We start from the raw sequence: 10,182 nt of genomic DNA, 5'->3' as shown, positions 1-10,182 counted from the left end.
ACATCCGACTGCACTGCCATTCTTTGCTCCACAGACCGCATCGGAAAGTTCAACGGAGCAAACTCCGGGGCGCTTGGTTGAGGTTCCAGTGCCACCGCACCAGTTCTCTCTCTTGTTGACTCGTTGAGGTCGGGAAAGAGGGTGAGCAGACTCCGGGAAGACGAGGCCATTTTCTGGGCAACAGAGTGTTACAGAATCTCTCTCGCAACAGTGTTACAGACTCTCTCTCTCAGCACAACGAAGAGTTTTTCAGAGGATTTTCAGACTTGTCTGCCTCAGCCTCAGCATCAACCTTGGTTAAATAGCGAGGCAGCCACGCGTATCGCGCGCCACTTGACGCCAGACGACAAACGGGCGCGCCAGCCAAGGCACTCACGTGCCTCGCCATCATGTCCGACACATCTTTTTATGACTTGGGCTCGCCTTTTGATGGCACGCCTTTTTATGAATTGGGCACGCCTTTTGATGGCACGCCTTTTGACAAATTGGGCACACCTTTTGAGGGTGCGACTTTTTAAGGGTCCGACAAGACTCTGTAAACTGTCCCGACATTGATTCCGGTTAGCACCTTCATGGGTTCGACAAGACTCTGTAAACTGTCCCGACATTGTTTCCGGTTAGCTCCTTCATGGGTCCGACAAGACTCTGTAAACTGTCCCGATGTTGATTCCGGTTAGCTTTTACAAGGGTCCGACAAGACTCTGTAAACTGTCCCGACATTGATTCCGGTTAGCTCCTTCATGGGTCCGACAAGACTCAGTAAACTGTCCCGACATTGATTCCGGTTAGTTTCTACAAGGGTCCAGCAAGACTCCGTAAACTGTCACAACATTGTCTGCTACAACGGTCCGCCATGACCCCATAAACTGTCTTCTACATCGGTCTGACACCGCCATCCAGTGTCCTCTATACCGTTATGACACCCCCATACAGTGTCCTCTACAACGTTATGACACCACCATACAGTGTCCTCTACCACGTTATGACACCCCCATACAGTGTCCTCTACAACGTTATGACACCACCATACAGTGTCCTCTACCACGTTATGACACCACCATACAGTGTCCTCTACCACGTTATGGCACCACCTTTCAGTGTCTTCACCAACGGTCTGACACGACCATACAGTGTCTCCTATCCTTTTTTATTTTTATGTATTTTCTTGTTTTGTTCCTCTCTTCAAACTTAAGTTGGTTAGTTTCTATCCTCCTTGAGTTTGCGGGGGGCTGTTAGAATTTACCATAAACCTACCACCACTACCACCTCACCTACTCCACTAAACCTAACCCACTACACCACTACCACCTCCACTTCACCTACTCTCCACCTACTCCCAAACACACTCCTATATAATAGGAATCCTTGTAATTGTAATATACACAACAACATATATCAATCAATAATACAGTATTTTTAACTACAGATTTACAAGAGGCATCCCTCAGGCTCCACTATTACAAACTAGTAACATTAATATGCAATCTCCTAAAGTTGATGTGCAAGCAAAAAAAACACTGCTGATACTGCTTTTAGAAGCAATGTATAAAACCTAAAAGGGTAAACTCACTAAAATACCCAAATACATCCAAATTGCGAACCCACATTACAAACAACAGATAACGAAATGAAAACATGAAACTAACAAAGACAGGCAAAACGACACGAATAGTATCCACAAACTTATCCAGCAGACCAACATCTAGTAGCAGCCGCCTAATAGCAACATTGCAGCAGCAGCAGCCGCCGCCGCCGCCCAGCAAGCATCAACCACAAGGGCGGCAGCAGCAACAAACCAGCAGCTGCAGCAGACAAATCTGATTCATGCATCTCAGATGAGCTTGGTGCATCTGCAACCTCCAGGCCAGCTGCATTATTTGACATTCCTAGGCGCATTTCAGAAGAGATGACCAACATATAAAGGCAGTTTAATAGGAGCTACTCAAGCCAAGTTCTTTGCTAATCCTTGCATTATAAATAGAAGGGAAAAAAAAGTATGTAAAATACCCACTTTGGAGGAGAACATCCTTTCTTCTCTACATGATACAGGTGCATTAGCCTCTTGTACCTATGAAAGTATTGTCAACTTCTGAATATTGGCTCCGCTTGGTAGATTTTTGGAGCTCGCCCTCCTTCCAAAAGAAAAGGAGGATTCATCAGCTTCAACAAGACCACCCTACACAAAGCTTTTGCATTTGCAATTTTGTTGAAGCTCAAGGGTTGTACAATGTGATGGAAAATCAGTTCCATGTGTATTTTCAAGCAGGAGGGACATATTCCTGAATTGCTGCTACAAGCTTATTTTGATCCTCCTCAGTTTTTGTTCTTATTAAGAAGGTACATGCCACAACACTGTCACTGTCAATGTTGTTGTTTCCCACGTCACCCTACAAAAAACACAAGTGAAATTTCCCACCATAAAGTGCATTAAAAAAAATGCTTCAGAGAAAATTTCCATAAAAAGCAACCCATGAGAATCCTTCCCACATATATATGTACAAGCGGTGTGTGCAAACGCATTTGCAATTTTATATTTAAATTTTTGGATAGTATGATGGTTGAGGAAAACTAATAACAATTTTGGACGGTTTGACAAAAGAAACAATTATTCTTACTGTTATTAGATGTGACGGCTACTGAGTGGGAAAGAGTGACAGTTACTAGGTATAAAGACATTCTTGGAAAAGTTTAAAAAAAAAAAAAAAAGTGACAGCTTCCAACACAACTCTGGTGCACTTTATATAATAGAATAGTTATCCCATTTATTTATTGGATAAATAGAATAGTTATCCCATTCTAAACAGTGTTGTTAAAAAAAATCCTATTGTCAAATAAGTGTTGTTGTTCTGCAGTATACAGACATCTAAGACCTAATGTCCCCAAAAGTTATGTAGCCAATAAAATAAGGTTACACTCTCACTTTACAGCGGGGGTATTGAGAGGTATGAGATATCTTAAGCATTTAATGAAATAATGTCTAATATTAAGTATGAAATGCATGATGGCTTCATCAAGGAACAAAGATACAGCGAGTGGAGCTACTCTCAATGCGTCAAAAAAAGATATGCATTAGCCAAAAGAATACAAAATCAGTTCAAAATGGATGGGGGTATTAGTCAGAAGAGAGTACTTAAAAGCCTACCTCAGATGTTAAATGCCAACGTTGTACATTCATGCTGTGAGTTCTACTTTTTGTGTACCCGGAATCACCACCAACCTCATCATCAAAGAAATCACCACTAAAATCAAGGAGCCATCTGTCATGAGATCGTAGGCCATCATTACTATCATCATCAGTCAAGAAAACAAATGTTTGGGAATCAATAAGCCTTCTAGAACTAATTTTCAAAATATATATATATATATATATATATAAAATAAGCCTTCTACTTTCTCAAAATAATCTTCTTTTGTAACTTGTAAAAGAAAAAAATAAAACATAATTTTTTTTAAAGATTCATCATGCCTTTACTTGTTTAATTTTCACATGTGAGCACTAATGCACAACTCTACTTTCCTTCCTTAAACACAACAAAAATTTATAAGAAACTCTTGAATATTAGGGAGGCAGTCTTGAATGGGGGAAGCATCCCTTTATCACTCAAATTGAGCTTTGGTTCATCCTTTTTCCTCAAAGAAGTGAAATATCCTCTAGAACTTGTGACCTTAATGGCAATAGTTTCCGGTTTATAGCAAGTGAATTCAAATCCAACTTCTCTCTCTCTCTCATGGTCAAATTTCAAATGGTTGATAAGCAACCCGGAGATCCTAATATTTGAAAATGAGGGTCTGAGCAGCTTCTTCAATTTGCTAATATAGTTAAACCCAATTTGAAGAAGACCTGGTTAGCTCTTCATAGTAAATCCTCTGACTGGTTCAATCCATAATTTGTCTTTGTTTTTTTTGATGTTATGTTAGGGACTGTTTGACGCCAGGTACTCTAGGTCTGGCTGAGTTAATTTGTAGACTGTTGTTTAATTAAACTAATATTTTCAGGGCTGAATTACTAGTGCTAAAGATTTTAAGTTTTCCAAATTAAATTTAAGGATAAATTTTTTAGTATAAAATAATTTAGAAACCACTGGTTACAAGCTTTCTTATCAATAAGTTAAGATAATAAGGTGGATGCATGACATTCCACTCAAACTGTTCTAAGGAAATCTACCAGTCTCTATCTGATTATTGTTGATCTTGCAGCCTGATTATAGGAAGTGGGAAGTACTTGCATTTTTATGAAAAGCTATACAGCCGGTAACTAATTGTGCATCATAAGGCCTAAGAGTCAAAGGGGCTAAGTACCCTGTGATAAAAGGCTTGACATGAACTAACTTCACTTTTAATAGGGATTTCAGTTTCGTGCCCTCAATAGAAGTTATAAACAGTCCAATTCTTAGAAGGCTTTCTGCATGAAGGTCTTTATAACATCATGGGGAAAATGGTCCATCAAAATAAGCAGTCTCTAAGATGAGTTTCCCAACAGTTTCCTCGTGGTGTTGTGGTTTCACCACAACTAATAACATCCTAAAGTGTCTGAAACAATAACCGTCACTCCTTAATAATTTTCTCTGAGTGTTGTTGTACTTGAGTTTTTCTTATTTGTTTACTCAGCTCAGACGAGGAATCTGAGACACCAGACATTTTTGTTTCCTCCTTCCAAATGTAATTGATCTAGCAGGAGTATAAACGTCTGACGTTGGAGTGCTATCAATCTGGAGGGAAAAAAAATTGAAATTCATAGAGGTGTGTTTGATTTACTTACCAATCAAAAAGCCTGGAGTATATTGTCTTTGCCAGGGCATCACGACTTGTGACAGCTGAAGCTGGATCTAGTGGTTTTGTAATATTTCCATCTGGAGTTACTATCACACGCTTGCAAAGTGAGTCTTCAAGTGCTTTCTCATCACACCTGGATATAAGCATATTAAGATGATATAAGTATATAGTTGAAGTCTTGAAGATGTACCAAACAGTATTTAATAGGTCAAGTTGATTAGAGTTCTGACATGAGTAGCTCTCCAGCTGTTTGAAGATGGTAGTGTGCTTTCTCATCTTTCAGTTTTGAAGAATTTGTTTCATTCCTTTTGACGAAGTCAATGTTTCCAAGATGAAGTATTGCAGCTACCACACGGAATATAGCATCCTACAAAAAAAATTAAAATAAAATTCATTATATTAATTTGGATTCATAAAATGGCTCATTTCAATAATTTTCTCTATTTTTGCACATAGTGGATACACACACATACACACACACGCATCTGCTTGTCCTGGCTGATTCCTACAATATCCATGGCATTTCTGGTCTCCAGATATTCCCTTGCATCATCCACATTTGCCACTTCATAACAATTGGTTTGATTTAGATAGTGGTATGTTTTTGGGTCTCCTAGTTTGAATTTCTTTGCATCCTGGAATAAAATATTACTGTTAGCTCACTATATATGGTTATTGTCGTCATGTCAGCGGTGATTTAGATTCAATTGCATAAGCTCACTTCAGGTGGGGCTGCACAGAGCATGTAAAAGCAGTGGTAGTTCCTCTCTGGGTCAGAGACTTGGCAAACACGCGATCTTTCAAGAAGATATGTTCGAACTGCAGCTCCAGAGATCTTCCCATGCTTATCGAATTGGATCTCTACAAATTTACCAAAACGACTGGTACAACCATTCAGTCATGTAAATTTTCTTGTAAGTCAAACCATAGAAGTAGATAGAATGAAAAATAGGATATATTTGAAGGAAAAAAAGCATCCAAATTATCTTAGGATATATTTGGAGGAGCAATTAATCCTAGAATGGAAACAAATTAGTTACCTCATTTCTAGCAATTGCTTTCTCCATAGCTTCACATAATCCCTTTGTATCCTGACCACAACATTGCAAAGTCAGCAACATTTGGACTCACCACAGATCCCTGTCATAAAAGAAATATAATCGCAATGCTCCTTATTACAGGGCCTCACTGTCCTGGCATAAGCACAGTTAGTCTACACAACCATCTAGATGAGATGTAATATCAGTAAAATAAGCATTTTTCTTGCATTCACATACCACCAACAAGGTAACAGAATATTTGCAGAGCAAGCACATAACATTAATTATCATACAACAGGAGAAGTAACAGTGTGTAGGATTCTATTATTTTGATTTCTTCTATCACTTATTCTCTATGCATTTTTTGAGAGAGAGATTGGGGAAAGAATACACTACAGTGAGAAAAGCAGGTACCATAACAGATAGAGACAGCAATGGCATAAACATTTTTAGAAGAAGTGGAACCAAACTGTTTGAATATGGAAAACAGAATAGCACAAAAGCAAAGCAGTATTAGTATAAAGATGTTACAAAAGAATTTAAGAAATACCTCAACAGGCCATCCATCCACCACAAATACATCCAAAGAAAAACCATCAGTAGTTGAGAACACGTGTGCCTCACGGATGTTAAGTTTGTTAGAAAGCAAAGCAGAAAGCTAGAACAAAATGGGAGAGAGTTAGAAGCCAACAGTTATGTAAAAAATAAAAAAAGAACAAAAAGAAAAGATAAGTCTACCAAATGGATGCAAGACTTCTGCTTTCTCTTTTCTTTTTTTTTTTTCCTTTCAAATTTTCATTTGATTGCTTACTTCATTCAGGACGTAACTGCATCTTCAAAATGGGAGGACTGCAAACAACTCGTTGAAGATAGACAAGAGACATGGTATTACTTGTCAAATATTGAAATGTGAATTTAAGTCATTAGAAGAAAATCTAGAACTTGTTCACATCTCTTTCTATATATGTATATATTATTTCTCTTCTTTCAGGAAATTAAAATTGTTGTATAGCCTTAATGGTTTTGTGTTACTTTACATTTCCACAAGAATTCAAACCAGCATTAGTGACATGTACAGACACCTGTTCGCCTGAATTTAGTGTTCATGTGTTTGGCACCTATTTAGATCTATGGAATCCTGCACCCTGTACTTTCTTTTGAAACATTCAGAAGAATGTACATTTGGTGCCACTATTTCCATTTATTAGGAATTTACTGCAGCAATACTATTCCTCTCCTTGTACTTTGATCATTCCTGATGCTTTAATGGACCCATGTCCTTTTTTGTTGGTTATGTACAGATGGAAGGGGTAAATGATTGACAGTAATGTGTTCTTATTTATCTACCAAAAAAACCCGACCATAAACAATCATGCTTGGTAGCAACTACATGTTATGACTTGCTAAGATGCCACATTCTGTGTCTGACGCCCTGTATCCATGTTAAAATGTAACAATTGTGTATATATCAAGAAATTGCACCCAAAAATTAGTCTAATATTGTAGATCAAAGTATTTGCAAGCCTACCCTTTTATTATTATTATTATTATTATTATTATTATTATTATTATTATTATTATTATTATTATTATTATTATTATTATTATTATTTTGAACTCCCTCAAACTTCTATGAAATAATTTTCTCTCTGCTCTGTTTTTTGTCATGAACTAGCATTATCACATGCCCTTGTGCAGGTTCAATGTGGAAGAGAGCTTCTTCAGGGAGATCTTTGAGAAATACAAAACAGAACTGAAAGAGAAGGCAAAGGAGAAGGAACGAAAGCGAAGGGATGATAAGGTATCCAAAGATTTCTGTCTCATTGTTGGCACTGTAGATACTAACATTTACTTAAAACTATTTTTGCATGTTTGCGTGAGGCGCAGTTGTGTATAATTCAGTTTTCCATACAGAATCTGATATTATTCAAGTACTTTGCCATTATGACTACAATTCTTTGTTAGAATATGGCAATATGCTCAGTAAAAGTTGTGTTTTGTACCTATTCCTGTTCTACTTCAGTTCGCTTTGTCAAACACAATATTCTAATGTAGAGGTGGGGTGAGGCTTTAACGTTGTGGTGCAAGTGTCTGTTCCTTATATGGATCAAATTTTTTGCTTAAGCCGAGAATTTTAGTCATGCATGATTGATGCTGGAGCAATCTTCCTTGAGGAGAAAAAAGTAGTGCTTATTGTTCACACTGCAGTACTGTTCACAGAATTGCAGCAATTTCTGCTCACATGCACTGTAGCAATACTGTAGCCCAACATTTTATTATTATTGCATCCTCAGCAGCAATACTATTGATCTCCATTCAACAAAGCCTTGTCCCTACTACTTAGGTCGGCTTCATGAATCCTGTTTCACCATAGTTTGAGCTCATTTTGTAAATTACATTACCAAGAAGTCTCTGAAATTTTTTGACGGTGCACCATACGATGTTAATTGGTTGGTTTGTTTTTAAAAAATGTTCAACAGTAGATTTGATTAGGGTAATACCATTCCGAGCCTTTTGTTTCAGTCATTTTCTTGGTATTGATTCTAATGGTTGTACCTACTTTGCTTGCAATTATTTTCATGTTCTAATATTCCTCAAGAAGTGAAATCTTGGTAATGAAACCACTTCAAACAAACCCATTTCAGAAATGAAGACAAAATTAAACTGAATGGGTAGAATAAACAACCAGAAAGCAAGAGTTCACAGTTGGGTAAATAGAAGAAGGGGTAGAGAGAGAGAGAGAGACCGAGAGTGGGAGCGAGAGAGCGAGAGAGCGAGAGAGTGAAAGGGAGTGAGCAAGAGAGCGAACCAGTTAGCATCGGTGGCGGTGCTGATTTGCGGCGTACAGGGACCAACGGCGCTGAGGATGCGCAGTCGTGAGGCTTGCAAAGAATTTTAAACTTGAAATAGATGTTGCAAGACAAGGTGACAACATAAATGACAAGCTCCACAGTAATTAAGTGACATTCAACAAACCAATTACATGACTGAAGCAAGTCTATTGCATGCATCTCAGGTGAGGCCAAAGAATAAACAGTTGGATTTTAAACTATTGAGCATAATGGTAAAAGATATACATAATCAGAATTTCAAGTTCCATAGATAAGTACCTCTTCCCCCAACAGTTTGACCTGCTTCCCTGCAATGGTGCAATTTTGTATGAGCAAAACAAGAAAATAATGGGCTAAATTCTAATCACCAAAATTGTATGTGATTGTCATAAAGGTGTATTAAATCAGAAAAGGCAAAGTTCAAATAATCTGGACACTAACATGGGCATAGTGATTGCGTCAAAAATTGTGTACTGCTATATGAAAAATAAGTGTACGTTGATAAAATAACTGGTAATAATAAGATTGCCAGGCTTGAAGTTAGCTTCTGTTACCAAACAAATTTAAAAGTAAAATCACTTACCGGGTTGGTGGTTGCCGACCAACCTGAGATAGAAGAGTTTGCTGTAAAGTCAATCGTTGATAAAATAGAGAAAACAGAAGTTAAGAAAGAGATGGAATGAAGAAATAAAGAAACAACCCAACAATCGAAAATTAAACATTTTAGAAAATTCATTTTAGAAAGATGGTTTTAGAAAATTAATCATTTTACAGATGATAATGAGAATAGAACAACACTCACAAACTAAATCCACAATCGAAGCAGTTTTTTTAATTAAAAAAAAAAAACCCTAACTTTAAGCTAATTCCAACAACCCAACACGCAACGCAACACATGAAAAAAATATTGAAACTCCAATACAAAACCCTAGGACAAACAATCACATTAATCGCGAATTTCGATCGCTAAATGATGGGGAAAAAACGAAAAAATTAAAAATTCACCTCGAGTTTTTGCAAGGCGACCGACTCAGACGCGCCGGTGATGCTCATGAAGGTCTCGATTGCTTCTTGATTGGGTCTCACCCGAAGTCCACAAATTTGCAGAGAGATTGAGAAAGGGTCTTGATTGTATTCTCCAAACTGATCTGTGTGTTTTTTTAGAGAGAGAGAACAAAAGAGGGGTTTACCTATCCTAGAAAAAAAGAGGAAATTTTGAGAGGTACCATCGCCTCCTCTTTTAGAGGCAGATCACCAAAAAAATAAATAAATAAATAACAATATTTTTTTGTTTTTTTTTTCAAAATTAAAATTAATTTGAGAACTATAAAAATTAAAAATATATTTTTAAAATTTTTAAAATTATTTATGACTTCTTAAAAGATAAAATTATACAAAAATAATAAGTATTTTTTTATTTCTCATCAATTTTTTTTTTTAGTTTTCAAAAAAAAAAATTCCAAACAAGTTTCTGCAAATAAAACCAAACATATTGAAATTGATAATCTAACATTCTTTGGAAAAGTTTAAATTATCTC

The 10,182-nt window shown here is 37.0% G+C and overlaps 1 protein-coding gene across 8 annotated transcripts; it reads right to left on the bottom strand.

The window, feature by feature from the left end:
• Positions 1-978: 978 nt before the first annotated feature.
• On the bottom strand, positions 979-9,867 carry LOC114286947 (myosin-12-like). 8 transcript variants are annotated; one of them, XM_082882967.1, is made up of 14 exons: positions 9,650-9,855; positions 9,228-9,268; positions 8,924-8,952; positions 8,623-8,713; positions 6,552-6,662; positions 6,364-6,471; positions 5,814-5,864; positions 5,495-5,654; positions 5,241-5,408; positions 5,004-5,140; positions 4,760-4,906; positions 3,143-3,284; positions 2,012-2,387; positions 979-1,886 (listed from the first exon to the last, which is right to left on the bottom strand). In XM_082882967.1, the coding sequence occupies exons 6-13, from the start codon at positions 6,408-6,410 to the stop codon at positions 2,259-2,261; spliced, it is 981 nt and encodes a 326-aa protein (XP_082739093.1). In that variant the 5' UTR covers positions 6,411-6,471; positions 6,552-6,662; positions 8,623-8,713; positions 8,924-8,952; positions 9,228-9,268; positions 9,650-9,855; the 3' UTR covers positions 979-1,886; positions 2,012-2,258. The 8 variants fall into 8 exon arrangements, with proteins under 8 accessions (XP_082739093.1, XP_082739088.1, XP_082739089.1 ...); XM_082882962.1 differs by lacking the exon at positions 8,623-8,713 and having other exon boundaries at positions 6,625-6,662; positions 9,650-9,858; XM_082882963.1 differs by lacking the exon at positions 8,623-8,713 and having other exon boundaries at positions 6,625-6,662; positions 9,228-9,250; positions 9,650-9,858.
• Between the last annotated feature and the right edge of the window lie 315 nt (positions 9,868-10,182).

The sequence above is a fragment of the Camellia sinensis genome, chromosome 8 (genome assembly GCF_055761805.1).
Source record: "Camellia sinensis isolate YWXY chromosome 8, ASM5576180v1, whole genome shotgun sequence".
Classification (NCBI taxonomy): domain Eukaryota; kingdom Viridiplantae; phylum Streptophyta; class Magnoliopsida; order Ericales; family Theaceae; genus Camellia; species Camellia sinensis.
This window is presented reverse-complemented; position numbering and strand designations above follow the sequence as displayed.

What these genes read in the sequence shown, in the direction of transcription:
- LOC114286947 (XM_082882961.1), bottom strand. Translation starts at nt 9,697, where the DNA reads ATGAGCATCACCGGCGCGTCTGAGTCGGTCGCCTTGCAAAAACTCGAG. An exon ending in TCGCCTTGCAAAAACTCGAG is followed by an intron (nt 8,953 to 9,649) that starts GTGAATTTTTAA and finishes GCACCATTGCAG; the next exon opens with GGAAGCAGGTCAAACTGTTG. An exon ending in TGGATGGATGGCCTGTTGAG is followed by an intron (nt 5,865 to 6,363) that starts GTATTTCTTAAA and finishes TGTTGTGGTCAG; the next exon opens with GATACAAAGGGATTATGTGA.